Here is a 22,185-nt window from a genome sequence, read left to right on the forward strand (position 1 = left end):
GCAAGAAGGGCCCTGACACGAAACCGTGCCTGGGCGACACGAAAGAGTATCATCTTCAGGATACCGCAGCAACTGAGTGGCAGTTCCATCACTGCAATGAACACACAGACTATGTGATGCCCCACCCTGTCGCTCAACTCAGTGCAACATCCCAACGATAATGTGGCAAACTAGTTTTTGAAGCGAAAGCTTTACTACTCCCTTCCGTAGCTTGTTCGGCGTGTGTTTCATATGGCCTTGAACCGACAAGCAGGAGAGGAGGACGATGGCGGGGCCGCCGCCATCGCCGCTGAGCTGCATCAAGTGACCGCCATGACGTCACTACGCTCCAGCTGCGCCGTGCTGTCGTCGCCGCGCTCGTGTTGCAGCGCTTCAGTCATAGATAGCCTTGCACTTGCAATCACTACAGACTCTTCGATTAGTATAAAAGGAGTGCTGCTGCCGCGGCAGCAGTTATATTTGACTAAGCAACCTGAAAGTCATTCAAGAAAAACCGAGCTTAGCCAAGTATAACTACGCATAACCTACAGTTTTCCCTTTGTCTCTTAGGCTTAGCCGTATTAAACCTTTGCTTAATTTTTTTATAAGTAAACGTTCACTTGCATTTCTGTCTGCCAGCTATCTCATTTAACTTACGTCACTTTTTTTAGTGACGACAGCAATTACTTCTAAAAGCACAGCTCCAAGTACTACCGTTTCCATGTTAATTACTGGCAAATACACTTGCTCACAAAAACATGGAGGTAGACACTAAGCAACTTTTCACGACATAAGAATGCTGCATTAAATGACTGAAAAAGTCCGTAATTCATCTGTCGAAAATAATATTTTCCGAAAAAAGCCACAAGTTGTGATTTGAAATAAACACTGAAAAAGTATGCAAATTTCCAAAAAATAAAAACCGAAAAGTCCAACTCTTAGCTGTAGCATATGGCAGGGCAAGAGCGAATTGATCAATAACTTGAAATGGAAACAGTGTTGGGCCAATGTTTTAGGGGTACCCCCCCCCCCCCAAGGTGCAGTAGGTTTGTAATAAGGGAGTAATTACTCATTGGCATCCAGTCGGCAGAGTGACTGCCCCAGTGAGGCGGTGGTCCCGGGTTCAGACCCCAGACCAGGACGTATTTTTCTTTAACTACACAGTTTCTGTGAGTAGCTTTCCTCTGTAGCTGTATGTCTGCGCTTGCTTGGGTGGATGCCAATGAGTAATTAAAGGGACTACGCAATAAATTAATTGAGGTTACGTAAAGCAGACGAGAGATAGGCATTCCATGACTTGTCACCCCAGTGCAAGAATTTTTGAGCTAGCATCAATAACAACGAAGATATAGATGATTAAAAATTACACTCCTCTCCCCCCTCAACTCGCACATGCGGGACACCAGAAGAAAACAGCTCTAGGACTGGGCCCCGCCCATGAATATGTCATCAGCTGACGTTCGGTTTGAGACTTCCGGTTGTCCCACCCCAGCAGCAGCGTCGGTCCGGTCTCTCTCGCCCACGACCGGTCCCGAGGGGGGTGCGCGCGCTCCCGTCCAGACCGGCCGTGCTCTCGTCATCCTGGATTGCGGTGCGCGCCGGATTCCTTTGATTGCCGTCTGTTGTAGTTTTAAGGCCCTGTCACACTAGGCCAACAGTCAGCTGATTCAGTCTGCCAAAACCGTGTTGTCGTGATGTCTGGCTCTATGTCACACTGCGCCGGCGAAAGAAAACAGTCGGCTGAGTGTCGGCGTCGGCGAGGTCTCCCACAAGACAGCAGTTGACCGATCGTCCGCCAACTCCCATGTCGCACTAGCGAGACAATGTGAGAGACCTCCCGCCAACTTAGCCCTTTCTCGTTCTCACTCTTCCTTTGTCATAACTCTTTTAAGTAAATCCCTATATAGCAAAGCAAACTGTTTAAAAGCCGTGATTATGAACCTAGAATGAGTGCCGCCCGGTACTGAGCGGCACTGAATGTTGGGTCAGAAAGGCATGGCATGAAAAATAAATCCAGTCTGTCACAGGTAAACAAAGAAGAGTTTATTTAAGGCTAAAAAATTTGAAAACAAAAACAAAAAACAAGCGGACTCGAACTTGGCACCTCCAGACTGAGAACCTGCGACTACACCCACGACGCCACAGAGGACGGATATGTTTGCTTCCTTCAGAAGTGCATATATGAAGTGTGACACTCGCGACGGGAGTAAGCAGGTGACACATGTGCGAAAACTTGGCCGGCACGCTGCACCGGTCGCCGCTTGCGAACTGCAGCCCCACTGCAAGCAGGGACACTCAGAGTGGGAAGCATCGATGCACCGCTTGGCCAAAGCTCAAAGCGTACGGTTTTCCACTGTGCAGCAGTGACCGACCGCTGCTTGGCTTGGTGTTGAAGCTCGCACCAGAAAAGACATAACAGCCATATTATCAGGAAGACCGCCTGATATATACTCAAGCAGCGACAAAGCATGCCTGCCCAAGTTTTCAGCAACGGCGCCACCAGCGGTCGCACCAGCCAACGAATCCGCCTTTTTCATTTTTCTGTGCTGCCACCTCGCGTACAACGCTGGAAGCTCACTGGTAGGGTACTGCGCGCCCAACCCGGCCAGACTGAGTGCCGCTCCGGAGCACGTTTTGTTGGAATCTGTCGACGATGGCGTGTCCTGGGCAGCACCTGGTACCTGGAGGATTTCTAGGATTGACTGATGGCTGGGTGCGAAGTCCGAGGCAGGCTGCAGTGCCCACCGAAGAGCAAATTCTTCAGTATCTCCGATCATCCAGCATGCGATGCGAACACCAGCTGAGCAAGGGCCGCCGCTTCAGAGATGAAGGCTACATTCGGAACATAATGTTCAATGAAATATCCCCGATCAGTGAGGTTGGCGTTTTCCGCTGTATATGCCTGCCATTCATGAAAGGTGAATACTACATCGTGCACGCCATTGTACAGAAAACGACTGGGGACAACAGTTTTCACAAGCAATCATTGTGCTCAAGTGCTGCAGAATAGCTACACGAGCTATAAAAGCGCAAGCGTACTCGCAACAAAGCAGCTCTGCTAGCATTTCACTGCATTTTCCCACAACACACCGCTGCATAGGTTAAACAAGCATGAGCGTCCATAAAGACGAGCGCGAGAGGCGCATATTAATCCATTCCAGCGATACCACGCAGAGCTCTTCATCATGGATATGATTAGAACACACGCATAACGCACCTTCTTCTTCTGCCTCTTAATACATCGCACATACCCCCACGGAGGGATTGGCCAGGATGTAGTGGCATAAACAAGGAAATTTCCATAGGAGATTATGACAAAATTTTAGCACCATGCGTGAATGCTCTCGTAGATTCTTTTTCGTTGCCCGCTCCATCGCGCGTTGAAAGCAGCTCACAGCACTTGCACATTTGCCCTTCTTGCTTGAGAAAGCAATAAGCGTCGGAACAAAGTCTGGGTGCCGCAGTGACATTTGAGGCCTTCGTGCCCATGAATAAAACACTTCGTGATAGACTGCACACGCATTTAAACACAGTACCTCCTCCGTACCTGTCACAAAGTGATTCGCGCACAGTCTTGACGTGCTTGACGGTGCCCAAGGGCGGCACGATCGTCGAGCCGGCGAACTGCTTTTATCCACGCTTCGCGTCGAAGGCTGTCCCGTGAAGCGCTCGGAAAGCGAAAAAATCCGAGTTTACTTCCATTTACATATTGGGCATTGCTGCCGTATGCAACATATTTCGTAGGTATCGCCAAATGCGTCGCACTGAACGCCCGACGGCTGCAGCAACGCACCCCGCGTAGGAAGCCGGTTTGTTTACACTTCCACGACCGGTCTCGAGTGGAGCAAGCGACCCTTCCAATATGTTTCGCGACACCGCCACCAGGGGATGGGCGCATGCGCAGTCGCGTCGTGAAAAAGGCGGATTGCGCTGCTGCCTGGCTGCCCTGGTCGTCGCTAGGCCTATAGCTTCTGTCGCACCAAAGGCGCAGCGGACTCCGCTTGAAGTCGCCTGCGCTATATTAAAACGTACACTCTTAATATCGCTTTGCTGTCAACAGCATAATCTCGCAATAAACTATGGTCCATTTCCGCGACGCCTTCGGCAGCGGAGCTAGCGGTCAGCTACAGGCGTCAGGCGAGCCAGACAGCAACAACCGGCCAGCGGCAGCTGCTAGGCGATTCTGGCAAGAAATTTGCTCGTATCACAGTTGTTACTTCTACCAGCAACTCGGTATTGATCTACGATCCTCAAAAATGATATATTTTTCACATTTCTCCATACCAATGCTTATGATTTACGCCAAAATCCATCTTAAGCTCATTTTTATGACCACTGCCGACGGGATCCAGGCGAGTCGGCCCGCCAGAAAAGACAAAACAGCCATGCTATCAGAAAGGCTGCCTGCTCTATTCGAGCAACGATAGCATGCCTGTGCAATAGCTGAGCTTTCGGCAATGCCGCCGCCTGCGTGAGCGCCGAGTGACGAACTGCGCTGCTTCCCGGCTGCCCTGGTCGTCGCTAAGCCTAGCTGGTTTCGCATCGATGCTGTAGATGAGGGCACGCTTCGGAACTAGCCAGAACCGTAATAAAGGAGCTACACTAGTCACTTCGCCTTTACTGCGAGCCCGTCCCATAGTAAAGTTGTGTTCGATTTCCGTGACACCTTCAGCAGCGGATCTAGCAGACGCCAGGAGTGCCGCACCAAGCAGCAGCAGCAGCAAGCGGCTGTAGGATGAAATTTCAGAAATTATACATTTTCACATTCATCTGTCCCAGAGCTTCTTATGAACGTAAATTGAGTTCGTCTTTGGTGATTGGTGAATGGTTTTGCTCAGCGGCCAATCTCACGAAGACCGGGTTGGCAGACTGGTTTTTGTCTCCATCGCCAGTCTCCAACCATGTCGCACTGCGAAGACTGCCCGGGGGACTCGCGTGGCGGCACGTACAGACGACTTTCACGGCTACCGGAAGTGTGCCCGTAACATTGTGGCTGCCATGGCTCCAGCGAATGACAGTGTGTGGTGGCCTGCCGACGTCACGGAACTAGTGACGTTTATTTGCACGATTTTACTTTCAAAACCGGTCACTAAGAAAACATCAATCGGCCCGCGAATTTGAAAAAACACGGTTTTTAAAAATGCATAATAAATTGCCTGCTCACTTCCGAACACTCACACTTAGTGTGGATGCTTCTTAGCATCATTTCTAAGCATTGAAAACATTTGCAAGCGACTTTTACTTCATTGCATAGTCCCTTTAATCCCTTATTACTCACAATGCACAATTTTAGCGCAGGCAACGTTAATGCTAGCCTGCTCTGGAAAATACAACATCACTTCAGATTACTAAATTCACAGAGAAAATAAGCAATCCTTCCTCATCAAACTTGAACCATTAAGTAGTTAGTTGAACAGGTTTTTAAGTACTGATTTGCGGCCTACTAACAGTGACGGAACTGACTGCCCATTTCAGCTGCCTGCACATTTCAGCTGCCTGCACATTTCAGCCACCTGCACATTTCAGCCACCTGCACTTTTCAGCTGCCTGAAATTGTAGTCAACTCACCTGAGAAGCTGCTCTACATCTCAGCTGGTGTGAGGGAGAATGAGACTTGGTGCTCCCACTAGAGGAGCTGTTGAAGCTGCTGATGCTGCACATGCTGGATTTGCGTGAGCCCAGGGAACTGCTAGTACTGCCACCCGCAGGGCCAGGAGAGCCTGGAGGAGTCTGCATCAAACCATTATGCTCAACAGTCAACAGCCAATCTTTTTTTTTTTCCATAACACAGCACTATGCACTGCATCTTCCGGAATATAGTCTGAACCTGGAGTACAGCCCGCAGGAACAAATTTTGGCTTCAAATAAAAAGTTCTTGAACAGATAGCCCGCATCCAGTGTATAGTCATCAGGAGAGAACTTCAGCTGAAAATAGTTTTTTTAGATTGTCACCAAGCAAATTATAAGCAATAATTTTATTGTCAGGCAGTAAAACTCTGGGCCTTTTATTGTACCGCATAGAAATAAGTTCTAAAGCCTGCCAAAACCACTTTCCTCGAGGCTGTCGGAATAAAGCAAGTCAAGCATGTTGGATTCAACGAGGGCTCGTCAGTGTCGTCATCGCCTTCAGAATTCGACACCATTGTTGCTGCAGTTTCTAGTCTGGCTCTGAGGAAGCTGTTAACATCTCGGATACCTTCTTCAGCATCCATAGTATGAGGCGTTACTTCGGCACCCTTGGCATTATTTGAGTGTTTTTTTTTTTAAGCATCAAATGCTTTCAGCTCCCGTTGTCATCGCGCCTTGGGTGACACTGGCACCATAGTAGAGAACACGGAGCCGAACCTAAACAAACACTGGTGAAACTTTCAGTTTACTCGACCCTGGTGCCTACATGCTGTGGAGAAAAGTATGCATCAACAACAGCGTCTTTATGGTCTCATGGTGGTAAAAGCCAGCACGCGGTGTGAAGGAGCTTAAGTTCTCCTGCAGCCCGAGAGACGTACACGCAGTCCTGATGGCACCTGATGAGCGAGGTGACAGTACCCCACAAGCTGCCGTCATAACGTAATGCACGCACTAGCAACAAAGGCCTCGTGGCGCCATCCATCAACACGGCCAGTAACCAGCTCTGGTCATACAGGTCACTATACATAAAAAGCAGCAAAGAAAGCCAAGCACGCTGTCACTTGTGAAAGAAAGCTTAGGAAAGAAAAGCTGCTGATGCGGGACGCTCCCCAAGTTTCTCAAGTGCGGCAATCAGTATCTATGAGACATCCTAGAATATGCCACACCTTTCCTGCAGTGCAATTCATGCTTACATCTACTCTCGATGAAGAGATAGTCTGAATTTTTTATATAAACCCGGGTAATAAATTAGGGGTAAGCTAATTACACGAGGGCCCAAATTACACGACTAAATACGGAATGTCTCACTTTACACTGCTCCTTTTCCACCGTATTGCATGTGCAATTTCTTATGTTAAAGGGACACTAAAGGGGAATACCAAGTCAGACTAATAGAGTAGGCTTATCTGATACCAAATATGTCATTTTCACCAAACACAATGCTTTTATAACCCAGAATATTGCGTAAAGTCATGTACACGTGGTGCCACCACTGGAAAATTCGTGCAGTAGCAGCTGAGAAAAATTAGTCACAAATATGACTGCTGAAGCTTTCAACTCCCATTCCGTGCACTCAGGCTGCTAGTAGCTGTTCTAACAGCAAGTTCAGAACCACAAGCTCGAGACGGCATTCACAATGTGCATGCTTGCTACGTGGACGGTGAAGAGGCTACGCTCCCACTTCAGTCATCGAATCGGCTACTTTGTGCAGGCTGTGGGCATTATGAAATTGCGAAGTGTTTGTTTAGTTTTTAGTTTGCGCTCATACAGACACAAAGGCAAGCATGTCATCAAAGCGTGAAGCGCTATGCGAGCGAATGGCCTTCCACATTTTCTGCGCAGTGAAAAGGCGAACATGCTTTCAGACGTGCTGAAAAACAGCTGAGAAATACAGTCAAGCCCGCTAATAACGAACATGAGCATCACGCAGCGTCCGTTCATGATATCCCGAAGTTTGTAGTAAGTGGACCACAGCTTTAAAGACAGTTGCTTGCCAAAACAAAATTTTTTCTTTGCGAAAAAGTCCACAATGGACATCCGTTTTTGCAGCGGAGATCCGATGAGGGAGGTTTCCAGTTTATTTAAAGCAGAAGCGTGCTATCGCTGAGGCCCTTGGCAGACAAGTTGTCTGAGGCTCTCTATGTAGCTCATTGCTACAGGCGCGCTTATGGGTGCTAGCTCTGAAGTTTCATTCTCATCTGATACTTCCGCTTCACTCTCGTCCCGCACTTCAGAAACGATGCCCTCGTCCGTGCACGGTTCCGCGGTGTCGGCGTCGTCATCGACAGAAGTAAAATCATTCCAACCAATGTCATGACCTCCCATGTCGGAGTTGACGATGCGTTGCCACAAATCGCTGCCGGGCTGGTCATCTTCCGAGCATCAGGCTCGGCATCAGACACTGTGTCGACGAAGCCGGCCTTGCGGAAGCAGTTCCGCTCGCAAGCACCGCCCAGGCCGCTTTCATCATCTCTACTGCTGAATATGGGCACGGTGTTCCCATCCGCCATCCCGAATTACAACCAGGGCCCGAGATTTGAACAAAGCCAACGAAACGTCCGCACCGCAACAAGAGTGATAAAAGCGCGCGATGGGATAGGCGTGCAACGTACACAGGCGGCAATCCCGCCAATCAAGCTAAAGGTACAGAAGCACGGCGCCAGTGGAGAGACCAATGAGGGGCATCCATGAATGTCAGAGCAGCCACCTCTTGGCTCCCGTGGAAGGCCTGCTTCACGGAACATGGCCTCCGTGATCGGCACCGGCGGTGGCGCGGTTGATCAAGGAGGCCACGCGCGGATTTGCAAGAGAGTGAGGCAATGGAAGCGGAGTTGCGAGGAGGGGCGGGAGGGCCATCTTGGAAGGCGCGTCGGCGGGGAAAGGGTAGCTCGCTTGAGGGCGGCAAGAAAATGGGGCGGGCAGTTCGCCTGCGATGAGGCTCGGGGAAAACATACCGCGCGCCGGGCGCACAAAGGGGTCGGAGGCAGGTTATCTCGCATCACGGCGCCAGGTTTACGTCGTCCGTTCGCTATAACCGATCAGCAGGGCTTAATGACGTTTGTTATACGCGTGATTTTGTGCCATTGAAACAATGTATATTTTGACAGTCGCGCAGGTCTCGTTCGTTGTAAGCAAAAGTTAGTCTTAAGTGGGGCCGTTATATGTGGGCTTGACTCTACCATATGTATGTACCGTCACCTGTAATTTGTCTAATTAAATAAAAAAGTTTGCCAACACAAGGAACGCGAGAAAACGTTCAACCAGGCGGCAGCCTGCAGCTAGGCGCAACATTCCCCGATTCATTTCTGTTTACAACCCACAGGAAGCAATCCACGAACATAGAGGTGGCAGTGCTTGCAGCAGAGTCAAACACAAGGGTTTTCAGTGATCATACTTACTGTATAGTTAGCCAACAAACACGCTGTAATCGACAGCACAATGCGCTGTTTGGTGAGAAATGCACATGCAATTTTTCTCTCAGTTGTGGCGTTGAATGGAATATGTTAAAGCGTGACTGCAGCTAGCATGCTTTTGAGAATCCCTCGAATCATATGTGTACACTTTACAACGGCACACAATGTACCAAAGGCCACACGCTCGCATTACCTTCGCCAATGTATACATGCCTGAGTGCGATCAGCAGTTTGTTCTGCAGTCTGCAGATGCCCTCGAAAACTTCACGTAGTTTCTCTTGCACCCACAGAGCTCGCAACAAGACGCAGAGACGCAGACGCATGCTATGAAGTTATGCTATGCAGCGGAGAGCCCCCATCGAAATAGTGGGGGGCAGAGGCGGCCTGCACTAGCACGTCGCCGCTGTGAACATTGATCTGTTGACTTTCAGTTTTTGCTTCCGACAGAGTTTCCAGTCTTTGAAAGTGGTGCCTCTGATTGGTTGGGTTGCAAAAACTTCACATGGTACTTCATTTTTGCAGGTGCACTGAATCTAGAAGTATTTCGGGATTTTCATTAGCTGTTTTCTCAGCAACGCTGTCACCTTTCCGTGTAGAAAAAACGTCGTTAGTGTTCCCGAGGAATAATCTATCCCTCTTGCCTAGTTTGATACTTCCCTTTAGTATCCCTTAAAGTAAGCTAGCTGTGTTAAACACATCTGATGCTTTAATGTAGTGGTTTTTAAAACAGGAGTGCACAGAGCCTTTCCAGTCAATTATGACATTTCTAATAAGAGAGCAAATTACTCATTGGCATCCACTCCAATGAGTAATTTGCTCCCTTATTACAAATTTACTCCACTTTGGACGATTCCCCTAAACATATGACATTTCTAGTTTCCACAACGCCATTCAGTAAAGCTTCTCACATTTTACTGCTTGACAACAATGTCGCATAACATAGCAGATGTCCAGTAAAATGTGACACATGATTCCAAAAGCAGCTTTCTTTCTTAGACATGCAATTTTCACAGGTAATTGTTAAAAACTATAAGTGCAGCAGCATTATGCATAGATCAACTTTCAAAATAACATGATGCAAACCTTTTTTTATTGGTAATTTATACATAATAGGCAAGCTAACTTCAAAGAGTACAGTGCCACTATGACAAAAGCATACTGCCATGTATTATACTTCATGAATTCTCAGCCAATCACATTATACACTCAACTCCAGCCAATTCGAACTCGAACCGGATCAAAAATTTGAATTATGCAGAGTTCAAGTTAAGGGGAACCTTTCTAATACATTTTATGCTGATGGAACCAAAGCATGAGATCGAATAAATCATATGTTGGTATCAAGTGAGTAAATTAACAAGAGCCCACTATATTTTTACCCCAGTGTAAAGAAAATGTGCTCCCTTTCTCCAAGAAGAAATGGTTTTATTTTATTTTTTTAGCACCAAAAATATGTTAAATGCAAGCAGTGCATTACACAAGGAAGCTGCAGCCTTTAATATAATCAACCTTTCTTTGGAACCTGCAAACAGACTTCTTCCCATCATATGACTGCCACTATTATATTATCTGATCTGTGTAAAAGCTTGCTTTTGCCACATCTATTACTCTCCCCACCACCACAGTTTCAGAGGGCTCTGTCATCACTTTCATCAATGTACACAATGCTTCCTCAGTTACTATATGCTAGAAAACCTTCCTACCTAATGAGTAGGTTCAATACCTAGCAAACAACTGTGCAAAAATAACTTGCCTGAAAAGTCCAGGTGCCCTGTGACCCTTTCAGATCAGTGATGACCTGTTCACTTGCTGAAGGGAGGCATTCAGGATTTCGTGTCAACTTGGCCAGGGAGTCCAAAATCTCTTGCAGATGAGAAGTCTCCTGCAGCATCAACAGTTCTTCCTCCTGCAGGTAAATGAACAGAAAAAAATAGAATGAAAAAAACACTGCATTCATGCCAAGTCAAAGTGCCCCTAATTACAGTGAAACCTAATTATAGCGAATAAGTAAAAAAACGTGAAACAGTTCGATATAGCCAAAATTCATAATACAAGATTTCACCAAAGGTTCACGCAGGAAAAGCAAAATTTGGTTAGTGAAAGGATGGCAACTAGGAGAGACCATAGTTTTAGCACCATTTCGAAGCTGCTCACAGCACTTGTACAGGCAGCAAAAAAAACCAAGCAGCAAACGCCAGTTTGGTTGGCTTCCCCGCACAGCGCACCACAGCACACGGCGGCGCCAGGTCAGATGCCAGGTAGAGTGGCTTCTTTGCGTTATAGCGATATCGGGTAAAAAATTGGACACCAAGACGAAAGCTGTCACCATTTTCACCATCTCCACTCTGCGACCGAAAACCACATTAAATATATAAAGAAATAAATGCATGTGTTAAAAAAATTTAGGAACAGTTCGATATAGCCAATAATTCGCAATATCCGTGTTTGTTTATAACAAGGTTTGACTGTAAAATGTTTTAATTTTATTACTTCCTTCACAATAACTGCAATTGTTTTCAACACAGTTATTAACGTGAAAGTGTTCAAGGGTCCTGTCCAGTGGCAAACCTGGTGTCGGTGTGTAGAGAAAATCCGTATTGTGAGAGAGGGTTGTGGCATCACAACCATATGATCTCGTACGGGTAATTCAAACACCTCACAAGAATCACACATTACAACAGTGATGACATCACTACACAATTCCCCATTGGTCTACAGTGTGGTGACATCATTACACCAGCATTGCATAGTGCCTCTGAAGAAAGAAAAGCAATTGCACTAAAAAGAAAAATTGTTAAGATGGGACTCGAACCGCTGCCCCTTGGATCACGAGCCTGGTGTCCCACTCCTCGACCAGTGAGGAACGTTCGTTCCAACTTGGTTGAAGGGAGGCCATGTGTGTCACGAGGTAAATAAATAATTTTTTTTTAAAATTGGCGGTAGTTTAGTTCTGGTTAAACCTGGAGTGACGCGACAGCTACAGCTGGCCGAGTGGAACTTGCTCAGTTGAATTGCAAAGTCAATCTTTCGCCGTTCCGTTTCGCTGGGCTTTCCTTCTTCATCTTCGTCCCACTTGACACGGCGCATGCGCACAGCTGTTGCAGCTCAGTTTCGCCGGCGTGTCGCGCTGCCAGCAGCAGCAGCTGCTCTGCACCACATAACCAACCACATGGCTGGTCACGTGACCAACCGCGTGACGAACCACGTGACCAGTCACGGCAACTGCTCCGCACCAAGTAACCAACCACGTGACCGTGGCCGCACGGCCAAGCTTAAGGCTCGAAATGCTACCGTAATGTAGCTATTGCTACAATAAATTAAAAGTTAGAAGTAATAATGAAGAATAGAGTCAGTGTCTTCAAAGTGCGCAAACAGGACTCCAGGCTGCTGAAGGGACCCATTAATGCTTTCACGTCATACCTTTAAGGCAACGCTTAAGTGTCCCCAGAATTTTTGTATCGTAGCCCATTTCACAAAAGAAAAAGATGTTATCTGAACATAACAGTCTGAACACATCCAAATTAATACAGAAATTATTACAGAAACAATAGATAAAAGGTTCTAAATTTGCATGCATTGAATGGTAATGAGTATTGCCTTTTTTGGAAAGCTGCAGATAAGTCAAACATTACTGCGAGACTGCACACCCCCAAAATGGCAAGCGCCATTCACACATTTTTTTCATAAGTTATCCAAAGGCTGAGCTAGTTACCCGTTATCTTACACTAAAGAAAACTACTATATCACAGCAGCAAATGACTGTTTCCTTATTGTTGTTCATGAGCAGACAGGATTAATCTTTAAAGTGAGCTAAAACCACCGTCTCAAGAGCAAAACGTATTAAAGCAGTTTTGTCTCAACAGCAAAAATTATTAGCCATATTGGTACAAAGACACTGCGGCCTTACAACAAGTATCAGTTTTCTTTTTTCAGATTCTAGCATTATGTCAAAAACATGTGTACATTTGCTTTTCTCCCAGGTGCTATTACATATGCTAATACCAACAACAGGAATCAAATCAGGCACAGCAACTTTGAAAACAGAGCAAAACTATCCATGACCATGTGCGGGCTCGGCTGGTCTAATGAACACCAAGGTGCAAAGAAGATCATACCAAAACTGGAGTGAGGCAGGCCACCAAGAGGCAGTAGCGTGCCCTCTCCTCAACCAGGGCCCGACGCACTGCCTGCTTCTCAGCTTCCTCCAGAAGCAGGCATCGATCACTCATCTCCTGCAAGGCACACTCCAGGCTTCGCTGCATTTCCCATTTGCCACTGCCTGCAACAGACACCAGTGCCCCAGTGTCACTCAAAGCCATGGCAGCCCAGTCAAGCCCAACCAAGATATGCAATGAGAAGCAAGGACAATGCTGCTAATGCACAAGACAGGATGCATCCATACATTTAAAGCCCCTCAAAAGGCCAAAGGCATATGTAAGCTTAAGTTTCTGCAGCAGTACACAATATATATGCCACAGGATTGGTCACCCCTTTAATGCCGAAGCATCCTTGATGCCGATACCCAATACGATCAAAAATTGTATTTTCAATGCCAATACAAGATACAGAACCAAAATTTATTTCTGATAAATCGATAACACCATAGAAAACCATTAACAAAGCTGATAACATGATTAGCTAAGTTAAGAAATTTTTCCGTGGCTTCTGGAATCTTTAGCATATTTGATTTATCACACTGTTTTCAAAACAGCTGAAGCAAATCCAGCCTCATGGATTTCTTTACGATCCGAATCTTTTAAATTCAGCTGTAAAAGCAACCGGTTATATTAGAACTTTAGCATTGGACTGGTGACGTTAGAACGGCCATTTCCATTAACAGCCTAGAAAAATCTTTATTTTAACCCAATTATCTTCATGCGAACTGGTCTGTAAGCACTTGGCCGCTTACGAATAAACCTGCAACATTTTCTGACATTTTTCGTTTGTTACTGCGATATTTACCAAGTTGCCCGTGCCTTTTCCCAATGCTAAAAGGTGCAAGCTAAAAGCTGAAAGAAGCTAGCTGTCGAAAGCTAGAAGGAAAACAAAAAATAAAATGGCAGAAAGTTCTTTTTCAGGCAAACCTTATCTTGCTAATCTTTGTAATTCAGATGTCACCTTTATTTCACAGTATTAAGTAACATCATTCACTCCGCAATGCAGCCGTGCTATAAGCAAAGCAAATAAAAAAAGCCTCTGTATACAGGAGCAGCCACGAATGTTCGTGTTGTATTTTATGAAGCTGCATTTTATCAGCTAATATGAGGGAAGCCAAGCCACGCAGACTGTGCGATCCTGGAGGTACAGTTAAGAAACTCAAATTTCACTGCCACCTCTTGACATGTGTCGGCTGATGCATTAGACACTGCAGCTAGGCGCTGACATGTGCGTGATTTTTCCCGTGCTGGCAAAGTCAACAAGGATGTTTGTAAACTCCTGAGCATGACAGCAAAAGTCTTCCATATCTGTTGGCAACCACAATAAGGTATGGGTGAAGTGCTGTTGTTTCTCCCACAATGGTGAATCTGTCTCCGTATCCCTTCGGTCAACGAGTGTGCAACATAGACGTTATCTATCTGTCAAACAGCGAACGTAGGAAGAAAGAAGACTGACCAGGCCAACGGCAATGGCATTGCCTCTTTCTCATTCTACTCCATTCCTTACTTCACGACTACTGCCTGAGCAGGCACGCCAGCCCAAAAGCCATAGCAGCCTCAAAATACGCAACACACTTTTTTTTTTGTAGTAACAAGTATCGTTAAAATACACGATACACTAAAATGTACTTTTGATACCGAAACTTCGAAACTTTCACTTACAGCAAGCGATAACTAATACAGATACTCCAAATGTATCAAAAGATAGTATCGAAGATATATGTATCTTAGATACTGCTCATGCCTGATATGCAAGCACTATGTCTAAGTATGTGAGTGCTGAACTTGAGTTTGCACTGTCAGAAGAAACACAGAAATCTCTGCCTTTTCTGCTGCCTAACCCACAATTTGTATGTCCACTAGCAAACATGACCTGTTCTATACCACGCATCCAGAAATAGGCAACAGTGGTTTTCAAGGGACATAAAGGGAAATACTAAGTCAGGCTAGACTGACAGGTAGTGTGATAGCAAATATGTCACTTTTACCGAAAAACAAAGCTTTTATTGGCTCAATAGAGAAAAAAGTTTCCGCAACACTGAGACGGCTGAGATGGCCTGAACTTGCACCTTGCCACTGTGACGGCAAACTTTCAGCTTTTGGTTCTGGCCGTATTTCCGGCCTTTGGAAGTGCCACCTATAATTGGTCGGAGATCCCCATTGCAAATAGATCATAGAAGTGACGTAACTGTACTCATTTTTTGGAGGCAGTTGGAACGTGGAAGGGGTTACAGGACTTTCATTTCCGATTTGCTCAGCAACGCAGCCACCTTTCTGCGCACAAAAAAATGTCGCCACTGATCCCGAGGAATATCCTATTCATCTTGTTTAGGTTGATATTTTCCTTTAATGTCCTTTCAAATGTACTATTTCTCCAAGCCGCTGCGCCGAAATGCTGACAGTAGCAAAACAATGAGCAACATGATAGACTATTAGGAGTGTGTATTCAATTTCGAAGAGTCGGTTAAATAGTTAAGTATAGTGAGACTGGGTAGCGCTAGATTCTAGACAAGGGGACAACACCACATAGGAAGACCACGCTTTACTGATAGTAAAGCGTGGATAGTATTCGATCCGAATGTCTGGTAGTATTCAAAATCTCAAAGTCATTGTCTCGAGTGAATGTTTCTAGAATGCTTGCTTCATGTGGTTTTGGTTTACCGTAATTCCTCAATGATGTCGCCGTAGCACCCACCATCAAAGCCCTTACTCCATGGATACCCGACAGGCGTATGCACCCCATGCCTGCATGTCCACATGCATGCCGGAGCCGGTCTGCACATGCGCATGGCAGCAGATGCGAACAGGTGCCCAGATCTGCACCTGTGCCCATGTTACGTCCGGTGCGCACACGAACCAGCACAGCGGCGCGCATCAACTGGAGGACATGCAGCTCCCTTGACTTGCACGGGACGAGTCGAGCTGACCGCAGCTGCCGTAGCCGCTCTTCTCCACGTGAAATTCACTAATCAAGAACAACGGCATGAAAACAAAAAGGAGCTAGCACAAGACATATGAAGACGGGTGCCCCTTTCTTACACCTAATCTAGAGTGGCACTGCAAGCTGGGCACACGGCACGTACGGCTAGCAGGTGTCCGTGGAGTCACTGCTGAAAAGCAATAGCTGCGCAACGAAATAATTGCAATAAAGAGCAGCAGTCGGAGGTCCCAAGAATAGGTCTCACACCCCCACAAATATGTTGGCACCGCATGCAGGTCGACTCCCCCAATTTCTGATGGACATTTTTGCAGAAAGTCAGCACAGCTTCAATCAGTTTTCGATAAGTTTGTCCAAGATTCAATGCAGTTTGTTTTTTTCATGTAATGACTTTAACTGCTAGAAAAATACACGATGTTGAAAATGCTTATTGTGCTTAATTATTAAACCTTTTCCGTGTGAAAGAAGTACTCAAAATATTTTCTTTAAAATTAATTGAAGAAAATTACTATTCACTTCAAACCAAAAAACCGCTATCTGCACACCACTACCGACCGTCACTCTATAAAGTGTAGGTAGCAAGATTGTCCGTTATCCTTTGACTGGCATGAATTTCGTATGCTCTGTGGTCTGCACAATGTCGTGCAAGTGATCTACCAACAGCAGAACAGTTCTTTTGGTGTGTTCTTTAACAAGGACAATAAGCTTCTCAAGAAATATCATTTGTAAAACTTCAGGTGTTCGGTCTTGGAGCGATGATAAATAAGGCTCAAGCTCAAATCTTTTTTACTCCACAGATGAAGTCGTCTAGCACATACCTTTTTTAACCTTCTTCTGTAGTCGCAAGGTGTCTGTTGACATCTTCTTGATCTCCTGTCGTGCTCTCTTGAATTCTATAGGGATGCAAGCCAATCACACATTTTATAACAGAAACATCAGGGCTGAAAGCTTTTTCTGCACAGATACGCAACAAGTACAAGTCAAAAACATGTTTTGGAGTCTGCCCATACATGCAATTGTTACAATGGCCACTCTGCTTCTGTCTACAGGTTCAACTGCTAGTTATAAGATTACACTCCAACAATAAAATAATACAAAAGCGCATCCATTTCAAAGCTCAGCATACTAATAAAAATCAGTTGCTAGTAAGCCTTGACAATGTCATGTGTTCTTCTCTTGGTGACCTTTCTTTCTGGTTGTCACTCCCTACTAGAATACTAGCGGTCCTATCATTTTTATTACAGCCACAATGAAAAATTTTCTGGTTTTCTTCTTTCTGGTTGTCACTCACTACTAGAATACTAGCAGTCCTATCATTTTTATTACAGCCACAATGAAAAATTTTCTGCTTTTCACATTAAGAATGGCCAGATGCTTGAACCATCAATATAATGCACATGCTTAGTGAGCTGTCAGAGTGAACCTGCTAACACCAGCTCAAGTCAGACAATGCATGGCTGAATGAAAACCATGACTTTGCAGTTGCATCAAGGGCAACTGAAGAGCAGTTGCCACACTTCAATAAAACCTCCCTAATGCTGCTAAACTTTGGTCCTTCTCACATGAAAAAAATACTCTCCTTCAGCATTGAAAACCAAGTACAATCTTAAAGCAATAAAATGTGCATGGCACGCAATCAAAAGTACCAATATGAAACAATGCAGTACCTTTGGAATGATCCTTGTCCAGTTGCAAAGTGCTCTTTTTCCAGTCTTCTAGTTTGTCCTGTAATGGAATCACCAGCTGCTCCATAATTGACCTGAAAGCAAATGCACATTGCATGTTAAAGGAAAAACCAACACAAAGGAAGAGTCAGCTGAAGCTAGTTGCCAACTTTTCTCTCCTTCTGTAACAATAACATACAGAATAAATTCTGATCGAATCAGGCAAGTACATCAGCCAAACGCACTATTTAAACAAGAAGTCTGTCGTAAAATGTCTCTGCATCAAATTTCAATGTGAATAAGCGAATTGTTTAACTGAGAGAAACATTTTATGGTGCGCATTTAGCATTGCAATGGTGAGAAAACTGCTCGCGCAACTTACGTGGTTCCAAATAATATTACATATCTGAAGGCTACAACATGTCATAAAAAACAACCAGTATATTCAAAACATATTTTTCACTTCAAATCAGTAATTAAGAGCCTCTACCTTGCCACTAGCTCAGACAAATTACACAGTAGCATCAATGATAGAGCAACACCCTTGAGCACCAGCCACAAGGCTTAAACCAGGGTCCTTCAAAACCTTTGAAGGATGCTGCTTGAACTATTGAATTCCTGTATCAGCCTTGTGCGATCAGAGCCAAAAATTGACAAACCATACAAGCTATGAAAAGATTCAATTTTCTTGTAACCTTGACGCAAAGCCTGCAATTGGTGAAGAGCAGTATATATACCTGCATGTGTTATATCTCCTATGTTCCCACATTGCCTTTGATAGCACTTTGGTTATATTTTTACCACGTTAACTAGGGTCTGACTCCATTTTTCTACAGGCCACTGTTTAAATTTTAGACTTCTTTTTATCAAGCTTTTCATTACATTTACCAACAAGAAGACTAAAACAGCACCATAATGATGTCAACACGTGCCCCACAGTACCTCAAATGCCAATGTAGAACGTGAGCATAAAAAAAGTAGTAGTAGTAGTAGTAGTAGTGGTGGTTTATTAAAATAATAATAAAAAGGAAGGATAAGATTTTTGGTAGCCCGGCATCTGCCATCGATACTGAAGCACTTGAGCTGGGGCAGCAGAAGTAAAGGATAGCAGCAGGGACTCCGGAACTTTTTTTTGAGTGGAAGGGGGAAAGACTTCAAGTTTATTTTGTTATTTATTTATTTAATGCTCATTTACATAATAAATTTTACATTCTTATTATTTTCTTATTTCTCAATGTTCAAAGGTTGATACAAACACTGTCACATTGTCATTGTGGTGACGACACTCCAGCAGTCAGGAAGACAACGAAAAAGCTTACAAAAGAGACTGTTCAAAGGGCTGACTCCCGCCCACTAAGAACTGAATGACTCGGCGGCCATAGTCATAAGCATGCTAGACGGTCATCGAACTGAATGCATGCAGTTCTTGGCAGCGCTCAATTTAAAGCTGTCAAGGAACCTTTGAGGTAAAGAACCAACAGCAACTACAACAATCTGGAAGCATTTGCACATGGCCACGATTAACGGAGATAAGTCTGGTTGCATCTAGCATTTCAAAACAAAATGATAAAGCCATGTGCCGGCGGTTTTGAATGCGAACGATCAAACGGTGCAAAGATTGACGGCAATATAAAGCAAACTGAAATGGGCAGCTTTATAGATGTGCACCCCAGAAGTGATCAATTGGTTAAAAAAGTTTGTGCATAGTTTGTTTAAATGCTGGTAATCATGATCATGTATATGGGTCAGACAGTCTACTTCTGTTGGGACATGACTGGTTTAGGTTACTCATATACAAACTGCTTTACAACTGGCTACAAAGCCAAGTAGCTCAGCTCCACTGTGCTTTGCACTAAAAGAGTTCTAGAACTGAAGTGTTTCAATTGTCAGAAATCTGATCCAAGTGCAAGCAATTGGAGACTGGGTGGGGGGGCGCTGCCCTCTCTGGAAAAATGTTGCGGGGGCGGCTGCCCCCCTTGCCCCCACTGTTCCAGGGTCCCTGGATAGCAGGCAGAATGGAGAAATGAAATAAAAGAGGTGAGGGGACAGGAAGAGAGAATAGGGAGGAGAACTAATATACACAAAAACTATTTACGCAATAAGAAATGTGTGCAGGTTGCGCGCGTGATTAGTTCATGATGAAACACATGAAAAAAGGGCGTGAGATACATTGGGATGAGTGGAAATAGTTGGTACACCAGCCCATTTTAGTGATTACTGAAAGCTATGCAAGTGTCATCCTCCATGGTCCAATTTTAATTAAATAAGAAATCCGTATGGGAATCACTATTTTGACTTGGACAGTGATGCTACTACTACTTCACCAAACAGTATTCTGAACTACAATGATGTTTGCTATGTTGTGCCTTTTTTACATTTTATGTCTTTTCAGACATAACTTTATAAATTTTTCAGATATGAATGCAAACAGGGTTTTTGCCATGAGCTTTATGAAAGACAGTCTCAAAAATAGCCATGCAAACAACTCCGCAACTGAAGATTTGTGCAACTATTTTTACTTTTCTAGAACTCATTTACTCAGGAATACTTTTGATATTACCAATTTTTAACATTCAGGCAAAGGATAGATAAGTCCTGTGACAAACGCTTTGTGACTGTTTTACAAAATGATTTCACCAGACCAAATTGTGAAGATCTATAAAAACAATTTTTTTCCTTACATTTTATTTCCTTAATAAACACCTGTAAGGTATAACCACATTTCAACACCAACATTCTCTCCAGCAGGTTTCAACAACAACAAAAACGCACTTCCTTTGTCATTCATAAGCGCCTAAGTAATGTAAGCCAAGTTGATGCCGCACTAAAATATTTTGGAAAAGCGCACTGTGAACTCTCGAACAAAACATAGGTTAAAATATGCCACCGAAACAAACATCAAATATTAGTTAAACTGCATGTTTCATAAGGGGTCATTGTTATATATTTAATCTCTTCGTATTCACCAATAATGCCATGGAAGCACTGGGGACACCCTATGCAACCTATAAAGCAATTACAACCCATTATCTTTTTTACCCTATTATACACCCCTAATTCTGTAACAACGCAGACAAAATGCAATAATAATCTGAGTCATAGCAACCTAACAGACTTCAAACACCTGATTTCACCTCCTAAAAAAGAAAACTTGCCTGGAATAATTACAGCTTACACAGCACTATACTAACAAAACTGACAATGGATTTTAGGTATAAAGTGAAATATCAGTTGAACAATTGTCATTTGAACGAACCATGTCATTTGTTAAACTTCTGCCAAATCCCCTCTGGAAACCCGCTGCAAATGTGGTTCAGCTGAATATCAGAACACTAATTTTTTAGTTAAGCAAACACATAGGGAAGTATTATTTCGACAGACATTCTCCAATATTCGCCCACAAAGCTTCAGACACTACAACTCTGAAGCTGCGCAGTTTACGAAACATCGCAGCACTACACCTTCACATGAACTTCAGCAAGATAGGCACGTGACTTATGGTGTCTATAAATGTTGAAATCCATTGCCAGCCAGCAGGCACTTGTACCATTAAAAGTTAATGAAAGCACAGACATCCGAACCCAGCCAGTTTACTAAGATTACCAAAATTCAGCACAAACTTAATGTAGATGATACATGCGAGCTTTCAGCACTGCAAAATAAATGCCTTTAGGAACCATATCAATGCTTGAAATATACTTCAATTCATCAAAAGAAGTGGCTGCATGCTTATTTCCATTCAGCGAACTTTCACTAAAGCATGCATTTTCTTACGGTTCCCTTTGTTCATTCAAGTGGAATTTCACTATGTACGCATTTCCTATATTAACAAAAGGCAACAATTACAACTTCCATTCATTTGTACTGACTTGGCTCCCTCAAAAAATTTACTTCTGTTTTTTTGCTTTTCTTTATTATAGGAGGAGCAGAAAGCAAGCAGACTTTCACTTAATCTGTGCAAAACTTTTTTTCCCCTTTCTTCTACATTCATCAAACTAGCAAAATTTCAAAGTAATCAGCCACAAACCCAATGTGACTTGCATCATCAAGCAAGAGGCGACGATATGCACAGGAAACAGGATGAGAGATGATAAGCGTTTCCGCAAAGAATCATACGTGACAGGAAGCCAGAGCTGTTTCAAAAACGGATTTTATCAAAGTGTCGACACTGGCTGCACAACCAGCCTAGTCTCTGCATTTGACTTCCAGGATGCACAGCAGGAGCAAAGAACAGCTTGTGCACAGTGACAGCCTGTATGACCAAACTAGAGTGCAGTACGCACATAAAATAACTGATGTAAGCTAGCGCATCGCTATCCTTCAGAGAGTATTGTTCAAATCTCCAATAGTTCGTTACTGCAATATAAAACATATTTAAGCAAACTGAGGCTGTAAGCCTCTGCAGG

The 22,185-nt window shown here is 44.4% G+C and overlaps 1 protein-coding gene across 2 annotated transcripts in view; it reads right to left on the minus strand.

The window, feature by feature from the left end:
- LOC144114049 (uncharacterized) overlaps positions 1-22,185 on the minus strand; it is an 84,841-nt gene that overhangs the window by 46,244 nt on the left and 16,412 nt on the right. For both annotated transcript variants that reach the window (XM_077647500.1, XM_077647501.1), the window contains 5 exons: positions 17,783-17,874; positions 16,934-17,008; positions 13,136-13,299; positions 10,774-10,926; positions 5,548-5,709 (listed from right to left, as the gene is read on the minus strand). In XM_077647500.1, the coding sequence (XP_077503626.1) occupies positions 5,548-5,709; positions 10,774-10,926; positions 13,136-13,299; positions 16,934-17,008; positions 17,783-17,874 (646 nt within the window). The remainder of the gene's footprint in view (positions 1-5,547; positions 5,710-10,773; positions 10,927-13,135; positions 13,300-16,933; positions 17,009-17,782; positions 17,875-22,185) is intronic.

This window comes from Amblyomma americanum, chromosome 1 (genome assembly GCF_052857255.1).
Source record: "Amblyomma americanum isolate KBUSLIRL-KWMA chromosome 1, ASM5285725v1, whole genome shotgun sequence".
NCBI lineage: Eukaryota > Metazoa > Arthropoda > Arachnida > Ixodida > Ixodidae > Amblyomma > Amblyomma americanum.